Below are 23,942 nucleotides of genomic sequence, written 5' to 3' on the forward strand. Positions count from 1 at the left end.
TGGTCTCCCACCCAGCCCCTCATTTAGTCCTCTGTTAGCAGGACAGGGGAAGAATATATGGAGGAAGAAAACAGGAACAAGAAACCTTGTGAGTCAAGATAAAGACAGCTCTTTTGCAGACTCAGATCCACTCCTGACTTTTATACCCACACCTTTCCCACCACTGCCGGTAGGTTGGTACATTGTGGAGATGGGTGGAACCAGGTGTGTCCAGCATGAGGTAGCCCTGATGTCTTCCCTTGAAAAACTAAGGAAGTGGTGAAATTCTCTGTTCCAGATAACACAGGTCTCCATGCTCCTTTTTTTCCTGCAAAATGGTCTTCTGAAGCCCTAGGTATGCTATTTGAAGGGCTCTACTGTATAGCTCAATTAGTGAAGTTCATGTGTTGAAAACAGCTGTGCAAAATCACTTTCAGAAAAAGTTAACATTGTACAGGTCATTTTACAAAGCTGATCTGCTTGTAGTTGCTCACCTGAGGAAGAGGTGGAATGTGTTTTGGAGGTGGGGAAGGAAATGGCTGGAAACAGGGATGCACAAACTGGCACGGGGAAAGGAAGCCCAATACCCAGCCTTCAAATCTCACCTCACTTTCTTGAATCTGCTTTATGTTTTAAGTATTGCTGTATGTATGACATCTTTCAAACAGATTGTTTGGCGTAGTTTTGGGCTCTTCAGTAACTGTTCTGTATGCAAGGTAATTCCCTCTCTGCTGTATTTTCTGTATCTTCTTTATGATACTATGCTGCCGTTCCAATCTTTGATTCATCTCAATGAGTTTGTACTCTATGAATAATTAAAAATCTTTTTTTCGTTCCTATTGCAGAGCTTGAAAATAGCTTATTATTCTTCCCCGCATGGATTTCTTTGTGATTTGAGTTTCTTGATTTTGTGGCCTGTTGGTTTGGTTTTTTTTTTTAAAAAAATTCACAGGTGACTGCACTTACGTAGCAAGTGGAAAGCTTAGGCTGATGCAGAAGACTTGGCCAGTGTCATGCTAGCCATTTGGGTTTATTTTATGTACCTTGCTTGATACATATAAAATATTGTGATCTATTTGTTTTTGTTCAGGCTTCTCCTCTCTACCAGTTCTATAGACTTTCTACCTTCAATCCTTGCTGTCCTGGGAAAAGGAGCAAAAGTGCTACTTGTCTTTTGCACTCATTAATACCTATTTCCATTATCTTTAGCAGGGAGTGAACATTGATTCTTCTTGCCAGTAATTGGTAGAAAGATGAGTTTTGAGTGCTGTTGAGAAATGCTGCTGTGCAGTGATAGTGAGGTTTATTATACCAACTGTTTGAGGATTTACTTTTCTCCTCGGTATCTGTCTGCAAATTCTCACTGGCATCTTAGTCACAGAAACCAAGCTCACTTACACTGTTAGTGCCAATCTACCAGCAGAGAGAATGTACTTAAATGTCAGTGTGCCGTTTCTTTATTTGAGGTTCCCCCTATCTCCTTGATGGGATGGGAGTTGCTAGTCTTATTATGGACTTTGAGAGTAATTTGAAGGAAGTGGCTTGGTCTCTTGCAGTCGGTTTTCCTTTTTTGCTTTGATGTTTTGTTGCTTTGTGGGGTTATTTTTTTTTTAGCGGTTTCATTTTTTTTTTTCATAAGCTTCTTTTACTGAGGAAATAGCAATTTTATTTTGGGGCCTCATCAAAAAATGACTGGGAGCAAAATGTTTGTGCTTTCAAAGTTATAAGTAAATGCCATTTGGGGGAGTTTTTATCTCCTGATGAAGGACTGGTGGTGTGTGCATGTGGCTGGCATTTTTTTGTTGTTTGGTTTGGGGGTTTTTGCAGGGAGTGGCTTTGGGGATTTGAGCTCTTATTTCTCAATGGGACTAGAATGAATTTTGTTCTCCTTCAGTTAAAAGTTCACATGCGTCATCAGTTACATTTTCTTCTGGGCACGTTCAGGAATGCTGCTTGTTCCTATGATCCGAGGTACACTTAAACATAATTTGGATGCAGTAGCAGGCTCTGAAGCAATGCTGCTGTTACTGCCATGACAGGATGAGAGGCTTAATGGTCATTTGAAAAGTGACGTATTTTTAATTGAGCACTGAGCCAGAACTGAATACTTGAGTCAGTGGTTGACTGGTAAGAAAATAACCTAACATCCCTTGGGAGAATGTTGGGACAGGCATCAAGGAGAGGCAAAGGAGAGGCAATGCTGTTGCCGTTAGGGTAGAGCAATATCAGGCCTGCAGAGCAGAGGATTACTTGCTGCAGATGCTTCTTTACTAACTCACCAGAAGCTAAAGCCTAGTAGTTTTGACTATGAGGTCATAGTAGCCCACTCTACAAAAATATTTGATGTATTACAGAATACATAATTCTGTGCTTTCTCTAGAGAAAGAAATAAATCTGCCCTATCTACTCATTTCTGCTTCTTCTGACTATTAAGTTTGGGACACGTTACTGTTAATTGGCTTTGACTGTTTTCTTGGCAGTAGTTTATTTTCCTTTATGTTTTTTCGTTAGCCTACAGGTTGACAAAATTATATTTCATGTACTCCGGGACTTTCTGATGGGTTGTTTTCCCAAGCACAATTTCAGCTATTTCTGAAATCTGTTAACAGTTCTTTTGTAATGCTGTAATCTGAACTCTCTGGTATGACTGAACAATTTCAGCCACTTGAGTTCATATAGTGCACTGTGCTTGGCTGCTACATGCTGCACATCACGTTGGGGAAGGTGTGCACAGAAGCTCTCCAGCTTTGCTGTGTGTACTCTGAGAGCGATCTTGTTGGTGTTCTTGCACTGTATCCGCACTAAACTGGGACTTTACTGGCTTCTGTGTCCTCTTTTCGTGCCCTTTGGCAAAAACTTTTTAAACAACTCTGAGGCAGGTAAAATCGATGCTGATCAGCCTCTTTGCACGGAGACAGTTGGTATAAAATGTCCCTGCCTGACAAATTTCCTATTTCATTCGTGCCCGCCAAACACACGTTAAAACCTCTGCCTATTTGCATGTCAAGTCTGGAAGAGTTTCTGACTGGAGAATTTAATCTTCTTAATTGTCATTAAGCATTAGAATTTTCCTTGATGCATTATATTTGAGAAGAGCTTCCAGGGTAGAGTGGAGGAAACTGGCATGACTGTCAGGCAGCACTGACATGACATGACAAACATCTTTTCTTTTTTCCCCTTTCTCTCAGTAGTGGCTCATTATCATGGAGCTTCCCGACCTGCAAGTGTAATTCAGTCTTTCTGTGTTTCTTCAAGGACAAAGAGGCAAAATGGAACATGAGTGACTGCCTCACACTAGTTCAGTTTTGCCTTGGGTTGCAGCTGTGGTTTATTTGTAAGCTGGACACTTGAAATGCCTTCTCAGTGTCTGCCTGTTAGGTTCCATGGTGCCCGCACAAGTTCTTCTGGGTTCCAAGGAATGCTTCACCAGAAACTTGCAGTAGTTTAGATGTTTGGGTTTTTTTGTAAAACAGCCAACTAACCAAATAAGCCCTCTCCCCGCAAACAAACAAGGTTTTGCAACTTTTCTTACATCACTGTTCCCAACCTTAGTCACTTTCATAACAATGAAGCAATAACTAACTGTATATAGTAGTATGTGTATATTGTTTGTTGCCATATACTCCCATTTCTGAGGTGGCAGTTATACAGGTCTCTTACATCTGACATTTCTGAACCATCTTTCCAGCAAGGTAGGACTGTAAAATATTTCTAGTTTAAGGTTGCTTTTTTTGTGTGTATTTCCCAAAAGTATGCACATTGAAGGTCTGTGGATAATGTGACATTGATAAATTCCCACTGATTAGATCTATTTGGAATTTTTTCTTGTAAGAAATGTTTCGTATTCTTTATGTGGTACCAGGCTTTGATAAAAAAGCATTTTAATTTTTTTAGCTTCTGTGTTATCTAGAAGAGGAGGAGGAGGAAAACACTATGACAATCAGAAGTCGCTCATAATATGGACATTTTTGTCATTAGAGACCCATTTTATGCATAAGGACATGTGCAATTCCTGAGGGAAAACCCTTCTGTTTTGCCTATACCATCCTTGTCAGGCAGTGAAGAGGCACAGTACAGGAGAGCAGGTCACCCTTTACTGTTACTAGAGGAAAGGAGTTAGTCACTTTTATCTTCCCCTTTAGTGTAACATCAGGAAGAAAGATTTTTGTCAGCAATTTGTTTGCTGCAGCAGCTTTATCATCTGAATGTTATGAGTTCCTGGGAAAGCTCATTTAGTGACAAGTTAAATGTTACAATCTCCTGTAAGCTATGTATGTAATACTGAATTTTATGGTCTAGTCGTGCAGTGCAGAGCTATTCTCCGTGTAACGCATATGTTGAACATTAACTACTATTTGGGTACAGAAGGTGGAGTGTGCTCTCTCTGATTTCTATTGGGTGTGTGGCAGGCGAAGATAAACATACTGGCAGTTAATGACATAAAGCCAGTAACTAGGAATAGAGTGATCATAGGGAATCAAATCAGATTTTCCCATTTTTGTGAATTTCTCATGTCTTGCTGTTCCTTTTCTATTGTTTTGGAGGATTTTCTCCTCCTTCATTTGAGCAGATTCAGTTTAAATTATGTTGTGCTTTTCTTTGGCTTTTAATAAATGCTGAATTTACTACATATGAGAAAATGTTCTGGATAATTTTTAGCTACCTTTTGGGTTATAGCAACTATTGTATATCTGAAGATGATGGTTTCTTAGCAATATATTGCTTTTAAGAATATCTTGTGTTCTCATCTGCTTTCTATAGTATGTTGAACTATGATTAAGAATGTCTGTTATTCACCACCTGCCCGCAAAAATAATAAAGTAGTATCTTACGATGCTATTTTATTTGAGCTACTAATGCTGTGCCTGAAATTTTATGAGATTCACTTTATGTGCTTCTGCTTCGTTAGTTAAAAAAAAACAAAACAAAACAAACACACACCCCCACATACCCAAAACAAAACCCTCAAAACCTGAATTTAAATAAAATTTACTACCTGCACCTAAGCTTGCTTGAGTATAAGCTTGCACCTAAGCTTTCCATATTTCTTGGAAAACAGAGAGAGGTGAAATTCTTCATCTTGTCTTTTGCTGGAGGAGATAAATTTTAGACAGTTTGGAATCCTGGACAGGAGTGCTGCGTATTATGATTGATGCTGCTTTTCTTCTGAAGACCATATTAAAGGAACTGAATGCAGTTCAGCTCTCCTTCAGCTGAAATCAGTGAATTTTCCTATAATGCCAGGTGAAGTGAGAATGCTTAATAAGTTAGAGCTAAAGAAAGGTAGATGAGGGACAGCAGGCACTAAAATGGTTCCAGATCTCTGTTTTCCTGTAAAAAATACACCTGTAGTATAGTCTTTTCCTGAGATTTTATGGTCATCTCATGTATTTTTTAGCCAAGGGATTTTTTTTTTTGTTTTGGCTCAGAAACTTGAAAAATTCCTTCCTCAAGTAACACGAAACGTTAGTTTGTTATTCATTCTTCCTCCCATCCACCTGTAACCTCCAAGCTTTACTTCTTTTAGTATTTGAAGTTGAAGCACTGGGTATCTAAATTCTTGGCTTAACCTCAGAACGAGTACACAGGACTGTGCAGACTAGCTTTAAGATCAGCTAATTTTTCTATGAGTATGCATAGCTGGGGTTAGTTTTCTTTCCGTGCCTGGGTGTTTCAGATGACATGCTAAGTAAGAATTATAGGGTATTTTTTTCCTTTTTTTTTGTTTCTCCGTTTAAAGCTGCAAATGTGATTGCAATTAGCAACATTGTTGAAATATTCTTTTCAAGCTCCATTAATTTTCCTCACAGTACTGTTTAAGTTTTCTTCCAGAACTTACTTTGAAGCTTGAGTAGTGGGATGGCACTGCATGGCTGCACTTGATACGTGGTAATAGCCAGCACAATTTAGGTAGTGTGTCAAGCAAGCTTTTCCTGGAGAATATGGCTTCCCGAGTTAGAAAATGTTGGGTCTGTGACTTGGGACACTTACAGGATATAAGCCTTTGCTTTCTCTACCACACCTAGTGTGACAGTGAGCTTTAAAAGTTTTCTTCGAGAGTGCAGTTGGATGCAGTTGAATAGCTGCAGACAGGAACATGTCACTGTATGTTTCTTGAAGAAAATAAGAAACGTGAATACAATTCTTCAGAAGAAATAGAATTACTTTTTAGATAATATTTTCCATTGTGCAACTCCTCTCCCCCATTTGAATTTCAAAAGAAACATACCCAAACAAACAAACCCACACCTAACAAAAAGACAAATTTCTTTTCTGTTACAGAAAAATGCAAAGGGACAGGAGTTGTTTGATCAGATTGTATATCATTTGGACCTTGTGGAAACAGATTACTTTGGCCTACAATTCATGGATGCTTCCCAGATTACGGTAAGTATAACTTAAAATAATTTTGATGTTCTTCAGTAGTTTGTGTTGCCTATTATAAACATATTACTGGTGCATTTTCATGGAGAGATGTATGTATTAGAGGATACACTGCTGAAACAACTGATATTGTTTGGTTCTTGCGCATAAAGCCAAGTCCTCTGAGGCATCTCTCACTTTATATGAAATCCACGTCACTTGGTGGCATGCGCAATAATTTCAGGTAAATAAAAATGTGCTTTGTTTAGTAGGCTTGTGGTATTAAAAATGAGTTAAATCTCTTGCAACCAAGGTTTTTTTGTAACTCCAATCTTTGCTATTTGATGCACAGATTATGTCACTTGTTAGATTTAGTTTCATTTACAATAGAGAGAAATTTTCCTTTTCTCCCCTATCCAATGACCCACATCATCTACAAATTAAAGAAAAAAAAAGGGGGGGAGAAGAGACACATGTTTACAGATGCAGGTAGATGGATATATTAACAAGATAGGGTTAAAAGACTGCAACCTTATGATTAAACTGTATTGCTATATGTTTAGTATTTTCCTTTGTTTATGCACCTTATGCACTGGGGTATTAGTATGACAGCAACCTTCATTGTGGACAGAATATATAGACTTGGAAAATAAGTGTCTATTTTTAGGTTATCTGGTCAGTATGTAAATGTTTTTTTTCCATTAAAAAACAGAAGGCAAATATATACTGTGCTATTAGAATAAAATAATGGGAAAATGTAGCCACGATATTGACATATTGTGAAAAGTAAGTTCTAACTTTAAAGCTGATGATCTCTAGCAAGCATGGGTCAATGTGATTAAGTCAAAGCAGTGTTTTACCAGCCACACTGTGATGACCTGTGTTTCACCAATAACTCGAAATAACAAACAGGAAACCTGTGCAGTTACAATAATGACTTGATATTGAGAAAGGGAATCTGTGCTTTTGAGGAAGAGAAAGCTGGCATTATCTATTTAAGCATTATCCCGATATCCCAGGTGATTTAAGGGTATGTATTTATTACTGGAAAATGATGTTTGAGTGAAGTATGTCTTTAGTGAGTTTGAGGCTTTTAGGAAGTTTGGTGTGGGTGTTTCTGATAAAATTTATATTTCAGAAATTGTGAGTCTTTTTATGATGGACCCAAGAGTCATAAGGACACAGCTAATAGAGCAAAGCCGGTTCAAAATATGAAAACCAGATGATATTGTCACTGACTGTCAAATCACCTATTTGGGAACCTTAGAGCTAGAAATAGTTACCTAGAAATTCTACAATATTTTGAAAGAAGAGAAGCAGAAAGGGAGAGTGGAACATCCTTTCTTAGCAAGAATGAAGGCAGATCAGAAGCAGATGACCTGGCTGAGGAGACAGAGAATGTTAATTTTCTTGTATATTTGCAAAACTGAAGAGCTCTTTTGAATGGAAAGAAAGATGAAGCAAAGATGTGAGCAAGTGTATTTTCCATATATAACTCTATCCGTGGTGTTGAGGGCAAAATGTGTTTTAGAAATAGCTTTTTTGCATATTAGAATCATAGAATAGTTTGGTTTGGAAGGGACCTTAAAGATCATCTAGTTCCAAACCCCCTGCCACGGGCAGGGACACCTCCCATTAGATTAGGCTGCCCAAAGGCCCCATCCAACCTGTCCTTGAATGCCTCCAAGGATCTCCGCGTAGCCTTCTCTTCTTCAGGCTGAACAAGCCCAGCTCTCTCAGCCTGTTTTCGTATGGGAGGTGCTCCAGCTCTCTGATCATCTCCGTAGCCCTCCTCTGGACCTGTTCCAACAGCTGCATATCCCTATGTTGAGGGTTCCAGAACTGGACACAGTATTCCAGGTGAGGTCTCACAAGAGAGGAATAGAGGGGCAGAATCACCACCCTCCACCTGCTGGCCACGCTTCTTTTGATGCAGCCCAGGATACAATTGGCCTTCTGGGCTGCAAGCACACATTGCCGGCTCATGTCCAGCTTCTCATCGAGCAGCACCCCCAAGCCCTACTCTGCAGGGCTGCTCTCAACCACGTCATCCCCCATCCTGTATTGAAACTGCAGATTGCCCCGACTCAGGTGTAGAACTTTGCATTTGTCATTGCTGAACCTTATAAGGCTCTCACAGGCCCACTTCTCCAGCCTGTCCAGGTCCCTCTGGATGACATCCCGTCCTTCCACTGTTGCAATTGCACCACTGTTATTTCTTTCACCTGCATGGGAGGGGAGTAACATAGGTTACAAGAGGTATAAGGACAATGAACCTTCACCGGGGTGCAAGGCTGAAAGCTCTCATTGGTTTGGCTGGGTTTATTTTGGTCTGGCTGAAGCAGGGCAGAAAGTAAAGCTTAAAGAGCTTCAAGGCAGAAGCTTTTAACTTCCCCAGCACCCTCTGCCACGCTTTCATATCCTTTCTTGGTCTATTTTGAACTTGTGACCCACTCATCTCATTTGCATAGCAATTAATGCATCGACTCCCTGCAGCTTCTGCTTGGTGCCAGCCCAGCCAGGCAGTGGCAATTGTCAACTGGGAGATTAAAGTTGTGTAAACTCCTTGAGGCTCTAGGCCTTTGTGCTTATTATGTATTGTTAAGTGCTAAACATCTTTAAGCCATCACTATAGAAAAGAGAGCACGGAATAGTCTTTGAATAGTGGAGAGTGCTCCCCTGTGTTCCAAGGCCAACAGCTTTTTGAGTGCTCTGTGTTTCTTGCAGCCCTGTAACTTTGCCAAAGAGCTGAGACAAGCAGTGTTGATAGCTGTGATTTAGGAAAGAAAATCATAATTAGAGTTTATCTGTTCTGCAAGAGAAATTTTTTGTTTTGTTTGAACAGCTTATTATAATACTCAAAAAATATTTTTTTCAATGCAACGAGAAACCGTAAAGTTGTGGGAGTAACGCAAAAAATACTGTAAAGCCTATTCAGTAGACTCTGCATCAGTTTGTATCTTGTGTTCTTTGATGATAGCCGTGAATAATAGGATGTAGACAATCTTCTAGCAGCTTATTCTAAAGCAAAGCTTTGTGTACTGTTGTATTTTAAGTTATCTGATATTGACTCCAGAAGTAGAAATACTCCTAGGGGAAGAGGTTGTTAAGTATTGTTAGCATGTGGAAGAACTTGATCTAGCAGAGGACCTTTATTCATAAATGAGGTTTAAAAAGCAGCACAGGTACACTGCTGATGGTCAGCACCTTGACTTATCACCATTTTTATTGGTTACAGCGAGGAATAAAACTGCATTTTACTGTAGCTGCATTATAATGGCTTTGGACCAACTCTTTTTCATTTTTTTCTACCAGACTCAGTTACAGATCTCCTAAGAGTGCTCTGCAGCTGTTCTGGTGTTGGTTCTTTTATTGTTTTCATCCTTTCTTACTTTCTACTTTCATATATGTTTTATACTCTGCATCACATAGTAGAACAGTGGGAAGTATGTAGTTTAGAAATAAATATATGTATATTGGAGGTGTGTGCTGAAAAACTTCTTTACTTTTTGTGCCATCAAAAAAGGTTGGAGATCACTGCTGTAGGACAACTCTAATGTGTCTGGGAACATTCTAAGGCCCTTCAAATGTTCCCTTCATTTTGTAATAAAATCTGTTCTGCTTTTCCATTCCCCCCGTTTGTGAAAGAGAGGGCAGGGGAGAAAAAGAGGAGTGAAGGAAGGAAATGAGAATCAAAGCAGTAATTTCTTGTTCAGCTAACATACAGGACTCCAGCAGAGAAGTAAGTAGTGCTTGGGGTGATTGAAGAGTGTCACTTTAATGTAGCAGATCTCTGCAACAGTTTAGAGGAAATGTAAAACTTTTTTATTTTTTAATTACTTTTACTGTGCTCCATGAGTTCTAGCAAAGCAGGAAATATTGAAAGCTTTAATGGAGTTGGAAAATAGTGATAATAAAATCTTGTGGGACCATACTATCTAAGTTGAGTTGCCATGAGGAAGTGTTTTGTTGATCTCTGCAGAAACTGGTCATGTGCAACATGTTCTCTGCTTGGTTTGGATACTTGTCATTTATTTTAGGCAGCTAGTAGCTAATGTTTATTCATATTCTGTCCAGCCTTGTCCTTTCTTTGTCTTTTATTCAGGACCATTGAAGGGAGCTGCTAAGGGGCATGGTTTAGTGTTTGATAGGAATGTTTGGACTCAATGGTCCGGTGGGTCTCTTCCAACCTGGTTATTCTATGATTCTGTGATTCTAAGGAAAACGGGTTTCTGTGATTTATGGCTCCTTATAAGCTGCAACACATTATAGGTTTCACTCAGGATATAGATACCTCCATCTCTACAGTTGCATTCTTTGTTCCAGTTGTCTGTCCTGGGACAGCAAAACATGGATACCTCTCAGCTCCCACTGTTTTACAGGAGTGTAGAACAGTAGAACTGCCCATGTTGATTCATTTAGAATTTGCTTCTATCTCACTCATGATTTTGTTTCTGATCACAACAACAGTTAGAGTAATTGAGGGGAGAGAAGATTTAGGAGACATTTTAATTTTTTTTGTTTGTTTTTTGTCAAGAAGCTGCTATAATCCTTGAGGTGTGAAACCAGCTGGGAATGCATGGAAGCAAAAGAATTAAAATACCACTTTTCTTACATGCGTCTTATGCAGTGATCCTTTAAGTCCCTTATGTCTGATCTCTAACATCACAGAGGTCCCTTGGCTTAAAGAAGGTCTGTATGGAAGACCCTTTCCTAGACAGGGAAATACACTGCGCTCTGCAGTTAGTTGAGCCATTTTGAGGTTGTCTGCGCGCATCCCATCTATCTGGCACATTGGAAAGTGCTGGATTTACAGTGTGTCTACAGCAAGATTTTTGTGCAAGGACATGCCTCCTTGCATGGCTATGTGCCCATGGCTATGTTGGGGGTCAGGGTTCCCTGGGGAGATGAAAGCAAGGACTGACCTGCAGTGAATATTCCTTGCAAGCTTGACTAATTTCTAAATTGCATTTTGATTCATTTGCTGTGAGAGTTGAGAAGATGGTGTAGGGAGGAGATGGAGAAGAATAGGTAGAAACTAAAATAGTTTTGTGAAAGCAGTGTTCCAAGTACAATAGGTTTTAAGCAATGCAATGTGAAGGTCGAGGGTGAAACATGCTGGACAACAAAGAATAGCATATAAATACCTTTTTCTCTGCATGTTATGAACTAGACTCCAGGATGTTTCGGCAGGTATCGGATCAGGGTCTTGGAAGGACTTGATGCCTCCTGACTGCTGCATTTTCTCTTAAGGACTTGTTGTCATTCAGATCAAGAGTTTTCATAGAATCATAGAATAACCAGGTTGGAAGAGACCCACCGGATCATCAAGTCCAACCATATTCTCCACCTATTGCTTCTGATGTAATTGTTGTGACTTCTTAAGGGTATGAGGGATGTGGAAAAATGACAACTCAAAACAGTCAATTAGTCTCATAGTCTGATATCTGGAAGACTTCTTCCTTACATGCTGCTTAATACTGTAATGAGAAGTGCTCATTAGGCAGAACAAAATAGGAGCAAGCCTTATTGTTCAATACATTGAACGCTGGGAGACAGGGAGACTGGTAAATACTGGTAATGCAAAAGGTTTCCTTTTCTGCTTTTGATAGAAAGGTACTGTTTCCTTCTCTCTGCAGTTTGGAGTCATTAGTAATCCTATGGAGGTGCGTTGTGTCCAATCTTCCTATTGAAAATACTAACCAGTATTACCGCTGGTGTTCATTAAGTCTACAGTTATATCTGAGCTTTTTATCTAAAAGCGGTTTTTCTCTGCATCTGTATTTTCTAGAGAAGCGTAACTTTCTAGGATGGATCAAAGAGGCTCATGTGAGTGTAAAGAACAATCTTCTCATCCTTTTAAGCTGTGAACTCTTGGGAGCTTACACATTTCTAAGTATATGCTTGTGTAGTCCCTGAGTTTCTACGTGACCCAAATTCTCGTTTAGTTTTCTGTTACTACTACAATATTATTTAAAAGGTGACCTTCAGAAGAGAAGAGGAAAGAACTTTTTCTACTTTGTTACTTTTTAACTTCTTTACATGTAGAGAAGTCCCCAAACTCTGGTTTGTTGGCTGAGATTTAATTTGCTTGGTTTTGGTGATTCCTTCCTCCTGTGTGTTACGTGTGTTTTTATCCTCTCTTCTTTAGAAGGCCATGTGGCTAATGGCAGGCAGTTGGATAGGATTCGGGTCCCTAGGAAATCAGAGGACAGTTGAAAGAATAAATAACTTTTGGTTTTAAAAGTGGCAGCTTTTGTTTAGCACATTCTTTTCTGAATCTGAGTGTTTAGCATGGTTCTCCCTCCTGTGCCTCCAGGTAAGACTTGAGAAAGCATTTAAGCAGTATTTTTCAGAGGGCAAATAAAACTTCTGGTAAGAGTGGGCTTTCTCTTACTGATAGTGAAGTATATGAGCAAGTAAAAGGGAAAACAGTCTATCCAAGACTTTCTTCATGCATTTTAAACAAGCAAAGCAAGCCAACCATAAAGGGTCAAAACGCAATTTTTTTCCTTTTCAGGTCACCTTTGAGGGCTGTATAGATCAAGACAAGGATTTTTCATTCTTTTAGGAAGCAAGTGGAGAGGCGATGGAAATTTCAAACCTCAGGTGTGTGATGGGTTTGTGTCAACCTGTGGTACTCCCCCTTCCAGTCTTTATTTGGCAGTCACTGTGGTATTTGCATAGACTGCTCCAGTAGCTATAGTTTGTCTGCTATATCTTGACACAAATACATCTTTTCCTTGCTGCGTGATTATTTTGAGAAAATACTGATTACTAACACTTATGAAGTGTTGAGGTACTTATTTTTCCCTCTTCAGTTAGATAAAGTGAGTGATTAACAGGAGAGATAAACTCTTTATCTCATCCGGAGATAAATCTTCTTTAAAAATGGTTTTTCTTTCATGTGTAATTGACTGGTGTTTGTTTTTAATACATGAATCCCAACCAGTGACTGCTGTTTTACATCAGTTAATACCACAGGAAACATTATTCATTTGGCAAAGCATAGAAATATTACTGGGACTAAACAAGAGTAAATGGAAGTTAATCCAACATTTGAACTTCCAGTTTATCTGAAAGAATTAAAGGAGAAACCTTATTGCTCTCTACAGCTTCCTGAGGAGAGAAAGCAGAGAGGGAGGCGCTTATCTCTTCTCCCTGGGATGCAGTGACAGGATGCGTGGGAATAGTCCAAAGCTGCATCAGGGGAGGTTTAAACTGAACATTAAGAAGCATTTCTTTACCAAATGGGAGGTCAAACACTGGAACAGATTTCCTAGAGAGGTAGTCGATACCCCAAGACTGTCAGCGTTTGAGACATTTGGACAATGCTCTTTATAACATGAAGTAGTCAGACAGCTAGACTAAATGATCGTTGTAGGTTCCTTCCAAGTGAACTGTTGATTCTATTCTATTGTATTCTGTTCTAAAGTAATCACAAATTCTTGATTACCTGAAATCTGACCGTGTCTGGGAATTTTTTTCCCCTTACTATGGGCAAAGAGGCTTAGACATTGTCTTCCTATCAGAACACAATCCTAAAACAATTAATCCCTTTCCTTCCTGTTCTGCACTGATACTTCTGAGTCCAGACTGGATATGGGGAATGTAGTCTTGTATAGTTGAAATGACTGTGGTCAGCCTCAGTCCTATGCTCTGAGATCCATAGTTAAGTCTCTTTGAGTTTGGGTCCTGAAATGATGTACAGTTCATTTAGTCAGAGCACAAGACAAGGCAGAACCTGGACAGTCACAGATGCTGAGATGCCCCTCTGTTTTCATTCAGCTTCTGAGTGAAACTTCAGGTAGAAATCATTGCTTTCACATTCCTGTTCTTGAGTCAGGAAGGAGCACGTAGTCAAACCCAAACCTTATTTTGCCTTAAGCTAGAATGCTATGAAATTCTTTTAACTCAGAGGAGCATCTGGAAAACTGGTGTGATTTCCAGTAAGAAGCCCTCCAACACTCTCTGAGGCAAAGGAGCATTGAAATTCAGCCTGATTTTCACAGAAGTTGCATAAAATGCCTGACTCTTAAATTGATGTTGGTTCACAAATCTGTATGAAAACCACCAGGCCTGGGAACTCTGGGCCAAAACTACTGCCAGTCTTTGTTCTTCTTCTTCTGTATTTTGATTAGTGATCTGTGTGGTGGCCACGACACACGTGGCCATGAGGTGCAATGTGGAGTGAGGGTGAAACAGCAGATCTTTCTTGCTTCTGAAGAGAGATGAGTTTAATACTTGCTGTGTTTTATCTCCTGGAGCTGTCTGCCTCTGGCTACTTGGGTATGGAACGTGCTTGATAGTTTCATTTCTAGGCTGTGATATCATTTAATGGTCTGCACAAGTAGTTCCTAGAATCTTGTTAGTTATTTTTAAACCTTCTTTGAAGCATTTACACTTACGAATAATCAATTTCAGACTTGCTGGGTTTTAAGTTTTAATACCACATTCCAAGATTGGGACTATCGGCTATTATTTCATTGGGAATTACGTAGTTCAGGTGCTCATTTCTGAACATGATACTAACGTGAGCCATAGATGAAAAGTTATTGGAGGGGGTTATATCACAGGGCGGTTGGAATTAGATGGTCCTTAAGGTTTCTTCCAACCCAAACTATTCTATGATTTTTTGCCTGTAATATAGATGTTATGAATGTTTGGTTTTATTTAACACGAAGCTAGATTTTTCTTTGCATGAAATCAGCATATTTGTCTTTGAATTCTTTATCTATAGTCAAAATAAATATTGAGGAGAGTGACATTTTTGTAGCTTTGTGTTTGAAGCATGAAAACTTAATCTGCCCTGGATGTGTGAAGATAAGACTTGATTTCAGTTAAAACAACAAAGTTGCAACGTTGATGTTTTTCCTTATGAAAAATTTGAAATTTCACAAAGCTTTTGTGAACTGCTGTGGTTTCTGGTGTAATTCTTCATCAGAGACAACTAGAAACAGAATAAATTACTTGTATCTCTAAGATGTGTATTTGTATGAGCTGCTGTGGTGTTTTATGTCCATTCTGGTAGATATTTCTTAGACTGTAAGGATGGATTCCTTGGCAGCCTCACCTAGAGGAGTCTAGCAAGTTTCATGCAAATAAAAGCAGCTTCAGAATAATTGCTCCATTTCTTTTTCTTTTTTTTTTTTTTTGAGATTTATTTACTTCAAGGATTGTAAGTTGCCAGACTTTTCATCTGAACACTTCTATGCCTGTGATAATTTTTTGCCTTTGCTTAAGATATACTTAGTAAATAAATACTAGCACTGCTATCCAACAAATAATTTTCCAAATTTATGTAGCCATGGTAGCACAGTGTTAGTGGAATGATAAGTAGTCATCCAGATAGTCTCCCTTTTCTGAAAACATGAATGCTTTAATAGGGAGAAAGGAAGAGTGTTTTTCTTCTGAGATTTTGTTTGTTACCTAGTTTATTCTTTTAAAATAAACATATACATATAGAAAAATATTTCAAGGACTAGTCCAAATACTGTTTTACTACATTGTGCAACGGGAGCTTTTAAATGCGGTTGCTTCAGAGCAGATCACAGCCTTGTATAGGACATTGTGCAGAGATTCAAGTGTCAAAGATTCAAGCCAAATTTACACCAGAGTGTTTATTGCTACTTTTCTTTAGTTGCAACTTGCACTGACAGGATAATACATAAACTTTGCTGGGAATCATACTTTTTTTTTTTTTTTTTGTCATCATAGTTGTATCTGTTCAAAATCTTTTTCCATTACTTTAAAAAGGGGAAGGTGGGTATGCATCAGTGTTTCCCAAATGCTTTTAGTGGGGTTTAAGTCTTCATCTTTATCTTGGAAAAAAAAGTTGGTTGTGGAGCAATGGAAGGCAGGACAGTACAGGATCTGGAGGGTCTCCATCAAACAGGGGAGTGGAAAGGAGAATGAAACCCAGGGATTTGGCCTGCTGTCCTCAGGGGCAACTGGGCAGCTGTTAAGCCTGGGAATGGAAGACTATTTTCCTTTCACACCACTGCTTTGTGGTTTTGAATTGTGAAGTTTCTTGTCTGGAGGAGTGAAACTTCCCTGGCTGTATTGATGCATTTACAAGTCAAGCTTTCCCCTGTGAAAGAAGGTAAGTTGGAGAATGTGCAAGTAAATACTTTTGCAGATGTGTAGAAGTTTGGTAAATCAATATGGCAGTATTTCCTTTTAAGATTTTTTTTATCTGCTAAATTTTACTGTAGCTAGTTTATTGTGTCAACAAAATCTTGAAATAGAACTGCTTTTAAATGTGGATTTTATTTTTTTTTTAGCACTGGTTGGACAATTCAAAATTCATTAAGAAGCAAATAAAAAGTAAGTACCACGTCTCTGTGCGTTTATTTTGTTACCTCCTTCAGAATATGAAATTGAAGTATTTTAACGTGGTTGTGAATGTTTAAATATGGCCACTAAAGGAACAGATATTTCTTAGGAAATAGATATAATTTAATGGCTAATTGGCTGACTATATTATGCCTTAGTGCAAGAGCACTTGTAAGGAATAGACCAGCCTTCAGTAGCCCTCATTAAATATATGCTGTTTGTCTGAGGCAGAGTAGGTTGACAGGTAATTTCACTCTGATTTGTGAAATCAGGTTGGCTGGACACAGATCACAGTTGCTGTCATTGGTGCTGATCCAGAACAGAGTTCATGGTTGTTGGGTTTTGGTTTTTTTTTTTTTCAAAGAGTAAATGGAAAATAATTCATTATTTTATAAGGAAAACTAGCGGAAATATCTGTTGTATCATCGGAGGGAGTTTTGGGTGGAGGGATTTGGTATGGCCATTGAGATTTTGTGGAACTGGCTAAGGCAGGCAGGTTATTCCTGGATCTCCATTGATCTGGTTGCAGACTTGGGTAGAGTACAGCATTGGCACTAATGTGTTTTGTGAACATACTGCAGTGGGGAACAAGCATAGGCCAACTGACAATATCGCTCCTGTGAGGTTAAAATATAGTGTTTTGCAAAGAAGGTTTTACAGGACCTCGCCGAGATGGGGTTTGATTGCTTCAGTGGTGTTTTGCCTTTCTTTCTGCTAAGTATCCAAATATCTAGACAATTTTTGCCGATTTTGGTGGAGTTCTTCTAAGGACAGTTTGCTTTCACCCTACAGAGGGTGGGTGTCAGTATGCTAGAACAGATAGTGAGGAGAGCTGCTATGGGTAAGGTTTTGGTGGTTGGCTTTCTCTCATCTTTTCATCACATCCTGGGCTGCTTTATCTTAAATGATTTGCAGGTGCACTTTTTGTGGTAGCTTTGTCCTTTTCTGGATCTGTCTAAAATGTGGAAAACCAATGATTCTGTAACACCTTCAACCAGTTTAGCTGCGCTGTTTTGTCTGTGTTTAATCTATGAAGGGCCCGTTTTAAAAAGAAATTGGCCGAGCCCTGCCCTGAGGAACGCCGAAGAGGGAAGCAATTTGATGATTATTGTAAAGGTCTGTGTCACAACAGGATACTTTCCTTTACCTTGCATTCAGCAGGTACTTTGTGAAGAGTTCCTCTTTCATGATGGATGTTGCTCACTGCTCTTTTTTTCCCAGCAGTGGGCAAGTAAGAGTCATTATCTCAGTGATGCAGACCTTACCAGTGGGACCTAACTGTCAGCCCAGGGTGCTATAAACTGTCTTCTAGGAGCTATCATTTGGGACAATGTCAAAGCTCGTATTATTAGGTTTGGCTGCGCATCATTTAGTAGAATGGATCATCAATATACACATATATACTGTATTGATGTGGTGTTACAGAAAACCTTAGAAAGGTGTTAGAAAGAGTAATTCTTTTACAGCACTTACTATACCAGCAAGCTGTTGGTCTAGAAGATGAGATTTAGGCAGAGAAGGATGCTTTGGGCACAGTCTTAGGATAGCTGGGTAACATTTTATTATCTGTGTGACATAGAAAGTCAGACCTAGCACTCAGCTTCTGACATTAGAAAACAATTCTTGCAACTCCACCTCTTGGAAATTGTTAGCTTTCTGCATTCGTGGGTGCCTTCCAGAGTCCTCTCCAGCACTTTTCACCTTATTTATCTTACCTTTTCTCATTCGTGTTTATTAATTGAAAGCTGATCTGTTAAGTGAGGGTCTTTTTTGGAGTTATGTTTGAGCCTGGTAACAAGAAGCATCACCCTCTCCCTTCCTTTCTCTTCCATCTCCCCCTGCTCCTAGTCATAGGCAGCGTACCTGGAGCATTCTGTCATTCACAGGGTGCTGCAGGGCTCACCTCTTTGAACAACGTGTTTGCCAAATGGACTGTTGCTTGAAAAATCTAATGATTAGAGTATCATGAAGTATGGTAATAATCTATTTTTTTTTATTGCATGCATTTTTAAATTTAAAAACATGAAATATTTGCTTATTTGAAGAATTTGGAAAAAAGCCTTCATTTTGGCTTTCCTGGGTTGTGGGATGGTGGTTGTTGTTCTGCCTCAGCAGAACTGCAACTAGTGTGAACTTTTTTTTTCCCTCCCCATTTAAAATCTCTGCGTGTACAGTTGGACCTCCATACACGTTGCATTTTCGAATTAAGTACTATTCATCGGAACCGAACAACCTTCATGAGGAGTTTACAAGGTAGGAACTATGCATGGTTAACTGGGTTACTGGCAGGGGGTAAATAAGATATCTAAGGTGTATGGGGGTACTGTAAACAGGTGATTTGAGCTTTCCTACTAGGACTGATCGTTTTGTCTGAATTCTTAGGTGTTTTCCTAAGAAAAACACCAGAAACATCATCGTATTTGCTGCTATTTGCCATTCATAGGCCTCTCCAGGTGTCTGTAGAAGATGATGTGTTCCAGTAGTTTGAAGTTAGCAGAGAAATGCAGTGTTGGGTAGGCAGAGCTCTTCACACCTCTGAGAGGATTTTCCATCATGTGCTGCAAAAATGCTCTGGTTTTTCCCTATGGCTCTGAGACTTTGGGGTGATTTAATAATGGCACAAAAGGAACAGAGTTGTGGGAATAGACAGCTTGAGTTCTTGGTGGATGCTTGATTGAATCTCTTCCACTTCTCTGCAAGTTCTCTGTGGTGCAAAAGGTGTAAGGCGTGCATTGTATAAAGTCACCTTAGAATACTTGAAGGTCTCTTTGTTTCAGTCTGGTGGGCTGTTTTCTGGGCTGTGGGGACTGTTCCTTGCTGGGTTCATAGCACCTTAGTGTGATCTAGAGGATATTTTGAAAACTGGGAAAGAAGCAGCTGGATGAAAAGGTTTTACTTACCTTTTGTGTCTGCCAACCTTGTGTCTTCTTTGTATAGTAATCATCTATCTTAATGTTATTTTATCTTATTCTTGGTGTTCTTGTTCTCCTTTTCACTGTAGGGCACTTTTTATGTCTTGTAATTTGTTTGGAAATAATCACTGTGATCCAAATCAGCCTTAGGTGTTTTAAGATTGTTGGTTGTTGTAGTTCAGATACATTTGATGTTTATGCCTCCAGCCATATATTTACTTCTCCTTTCATATCTGCTGGTTTGACCATACAATTTTTTTCAGTGCCTGAGACAAGATCAAAGAGCTAATTGTCACTACCTTATCAGGTGGTTTTAATATCCATTATTAATTTAGTGTAGCAGTGTTAATAGGGCATGTTCCTATACAATGTATAATTAACCTATGGAACTCTCTGCCATTTATGTAGTTGGGTATAAGATCTTGAAGAGTCCAAAATAAATGGATGAAAATGCAGTTAAATTAGTAGGAATAATATACATTTTCTAAAAATTGATGTAAAACTTCATATATCAGGGCATGTATCTGACAAGTATTACATTTTCCCTGTGATCAAATTATTTCATTACTGTCTACTACAAGATTTCTTGCTTCATCTTCTGAATCACATGATCCTAGTCAGAGAGATGTCTTTCTGAGCTATGTGATCATTACTGTGTTTTGAGTGAGATGTTTCCTCTGAAAATATTAACCTCTTATGCTTTGTGATCTAATTATTGCTGAAAGATGACATTTCAGAAGATTGTTTTAATTAGAAAAACACTTTAGTGAGCTAGATTGTCAATGTTCCGAATATTAATTTTATTTTTTTTTAAATATAAGCTTGACAGAAGACCACTGTGAAACTACAAAGATAAAATGAAAATGTGCTGGAAATTGATTCAGCAGTGAACAAATAGTTGCATTTTTATTTTTGTTGGAGGAAGTAATTTTAAACGCTGCTGGTACTTTAAGAATCTTTATTTTAGCTGGATCGTATTTTCCATATAGTATGTTGAGTAAATAGTGAAGATTAGCAACTATATGCTCACAATTATTCCAAGTGGAAATGGAACGGGAGTAAGAGGAGGAAGAATAATAATTGTTAACAGGAACCATGAACTGGCCTGGTTGGAAAGGTGTTCAAAATTCCATGTGGAGACATGTTTCCTGGTAGAGTCCAGTTTCTAGTGAAGCTGTAAACATCACATTCTCATAAATAGAACTCTGATGGGGAAGTGCTGAAACTCTTCACCCACTCTTTTTCCAGTTTAAAAACAGTTGAAATCTAGTGCAGTGACCTCTTCTGTCACTTTTATGGGACCCAATTAGTTGGTTTAGTTAGGAAAATACGGCATTCTGCTGATTTGGGGAATATCAGGAACTGCATGCAGAAAAGGAGCAGGAGTAAGCTATACCAAGCAGAGCAGAGCTGCAGCTCTGCACAGGCTGGCTGACTGTGATGGAAGCACTGCTCATATTTTCCTCGCAAATTTAGAAGAGTTCATGGGGTTGTGAATCATCAGCGGAAAAAAGTAAGAACAGGAACTATGTACTTGTCTACCCTTAATCTATGCATGCAAGTACCCAGGTTTGATTGGCAAGTCAGGCATTAGCCAAGAACGTGAATCAAAGATGTGACACAGAGCTAATATGGGTACATCTGATTCTGCTTTAGTACATCATGAGAAGTGTTTTTAATCTTCCTTTTCATTTCTGTTTTCCTGTCTGATTCCAACTATTCATCCTTCACCGTGTTCACAACACATCCTCTGTGATGAAAAACAAGTCTTTCTAGCATCCTTTGTAAAGATGAGAGGTGTACGTTTGTTTGCTGGGTTGACTCTCAGTAGTACTTTGTGCTTTCTTGAGTCACTCATCGTTGCAAGCCTCACGCGGTAGCATCCAGAGCAGTGCAGAGCCTGTCCTGTACAGAGCTCTTACATGGCCTGGGGTGCTTCTGCATGCTTCAAACCCTGATTCTGAGTGGCTGTAAAACATGAAGAATGCCTAGAACTGAAGATTAGCAAGAGTTTAAAATACTAGAGTTTGAAGGCTGTAAATTCCTACTTGGGCTCCTAAATAAACCTGTGGGCTCATGGAATTCAAGTTTCTTTTATTCAGAACTTTGCTGCTGTAATAAGTGAAAATTCAATCTGAGCTTTTCCTTCTGCCCAGTTTGAACTTCTTCCATGTTCTGTATTTCTGTTTGAAAAGGTATCCCTGAAGTCTTCATGCCTTTACCTGTGTTTTGTCTCTAGATGCTATAGTTCAGTTCTTGTTTTTATTGGGCAAGACTCAGTTCAGGAGAACACTGGAGTGTCAGAAACACATTTAGGTTGCTGTGGTGCATGCTCAGAGTAGAGCACATCTCTAAACAGCAAGGCTTTGGACATGTCCTGCACAGCCAGTAGGTGAGAAATGTTCTCTTGTTCTTGATTTTAGTGAAAGCTATAGGAACTTTAAAGGTTACAGGGTGTATTTGAGTGATCCCCAATGCCGTTTTTATTTAAGAGCAAGTTAATTAAAATGTTTTAACGACTTAATGGATTGGAATATTTTTCTAGCCACTGGGACCAGAAAGATGACGACTTATATACTTTTGACTTTCTGAATTTTTATTTGTCAGGTACCTGTTTGTATTACAGCTCCGGCAAGACATTCTTTCAGGGAAGTAAGTACCTCTATGATCTTGCAGCTGTAATTTAAATTATTCATACTAGTTAATTTTTTAGTGATTTAAAATTTTACTTAACTGTGTGATTATTTTAGTTCTTTACGGTATTCGTGCACAGATTATAAACACAGTTTACAGTGCCATGTGCACTTTTTCCTTTAGAATAGAGATACATATGGCTTGTGTGCATCATCGTTACATTACTGACAAATGAAATGCGTGAATACCTTTGATAGATTGACCAGGTATAAAGAGAGTAAAGACTTTCCTGATTTTTGTGACTTTAAAATTTAATGTTAGTTTGCCATATTTTTCAGTGTGGTAGGTAAAATATAGGAGGAAAAGATGATGAAGTGGAACACTTTTTAGTTACAAAGAAAAACAACCCTCAAAATGACTTGTTCTAAAATATAGTGTTGGAACAATAATGGTTTCTTAGTCGATTTAATTTTGTCTCTGTTATTTCAAGCTTGTTTTATGGTGGTGTATCATGTGTTTAGTAGTAATTAGAATTTATCAAATTAGGAAAGAATGATATTATATTAAATTAAATTAATTTTAGATGCTTCATATCATTAATAGCTTGTGGAATTTAATATTTCCTTGTCATATGTAAGAATGCTTTTTATCTTTATTGCAAGAGAAACTCACTGAGAAAAGACATGGGGTTTATAGCTTGTTTTATTTTCTTTTTAAGATTAAAATGCCCGTATGAAACTGCTGTTGAACTAGCAGCTCTGTGTCTTCAAGGTATGCAATCTTTTGAAAGTGATTTGTCTTAATGTGTTATAAAATTCACCTACTAGTTTCTTTTTACTCTTCAACACTAATGATTTCTTATTGATCATATATAAATGGCATTTCTTTACCTGAGGAGAAGAATTTTAGGGAGACCACTTTCCTCTCTTCCCTCCATTCATAACTTCTGAACTTCATTAGCCAATGTCAGCACACTTGCCAAAGGGAAGGAGTGGCAAGGACGTGAATAGACGTGCCTTTCATGAAAACCAGGGGTTAACCGGAGAAGAAAGATCCCAAATAGTTCCTCACTGAGGGACAAGGTGTGTTGTGTGAATGGTGTTACCTCTTCAGCCTGAAGAATTAGCAGCTGGCCCTTCAGCACAGGTTCTATGACAGTCAGGTCCCTGCAGGTGTAGTTTTGGATGTGGGTGGCCTGCTTCGTGTCCAGTGCTTGGAAGAACAAGCCTCCATGGTGTGTGATATGGGATGATTTCAGGGCAGGAGGGTGGGAATGGCATGCACTGGAGAGGAGAGAATTACACGGAAAGGTAAGATCTAAGATTATTTATGTACGAGGAGCAAGAGTTACAAGATTAAAAAATCCTAGGACACTACGTTTCATTAGTTTATTGTAGGAAAATGTTTTGAGTTTTTTTTTATTGGTGAACACATTAGTACTTTTGAAACTAATTAATTAAATTGAAAATGAGAACTTTTTTGTGAGAACTCCAGTTTTCAGTTCTAATTATAAGACATCTTTATGGGTTAGTGCAACCTTTTTTTTTTCCTTCTGTGTAAAAGAATCAACAATATGTTTGCAGATAAACAAATTTCTACGCTTTTCAAAAACTTTCTAGAACACTTCCTTTTAAAAATACTCACATTTTATGCAGTTATTTATTAAACAACACAGATAATGTATAAACATGTATTATGTAGCACCACCCCTACTCCCCC

General features: G+C 38.7%; 1 protein-coding gene across 4 annotated transcripts in view; it reads left to right on the forward strand.

The window, feature by feature from the left end:
- Positions 1-23,942, forward strand: part of EPB41L4B (erythrocyte membrane protein band 4.1 like 4B) — a 167,909-nt gene that overhangs the window by 42,267 nt on the left and 101,700 nt on the right. For all 4 annotated transcript variants that reach the window (XM_069853385.1, XM_069853384.1, XM_069853386.1 and 1 more), the window contains exons 2-6: positions 6,262-6,366; positions 16,626-16,668; positions 18,852-18,930; positions 22,197-22,241; positions 22,942-22,994. In XM_069853385.1, the coding sequence (XP_069709486.1) occupies positions 6,262-6,366; positions 16,626-16,668; positions 18,852-18,930; positions 22,197-22,241; positions 22,942-22,994 (325 nt within the window). The remainder of the gene's footprint in view (positions 1-6,261; positions 6,367-16,625; positions 16,669-18,851; positions 18,931-22,196; positions 22,242-22,941; positions 22,995-23,942) is intronic.

The sequence above is a fragment of the Phaenicophaeus curvirostris genome, chromosome 3, assembly GCF_032191515.1.
Source record: "Phaenicophaeus curvirostris isolate KB17595 chromosome 3, BPBGC_Pcur_1.0, whole genome shotgun sequence".
NCBI lineage: Eukaryota > Metazoa > Chordata > Aves > Cuculiformes > Cuculidae > Phaenicophaeus > Phaenicophaeus curvirostris.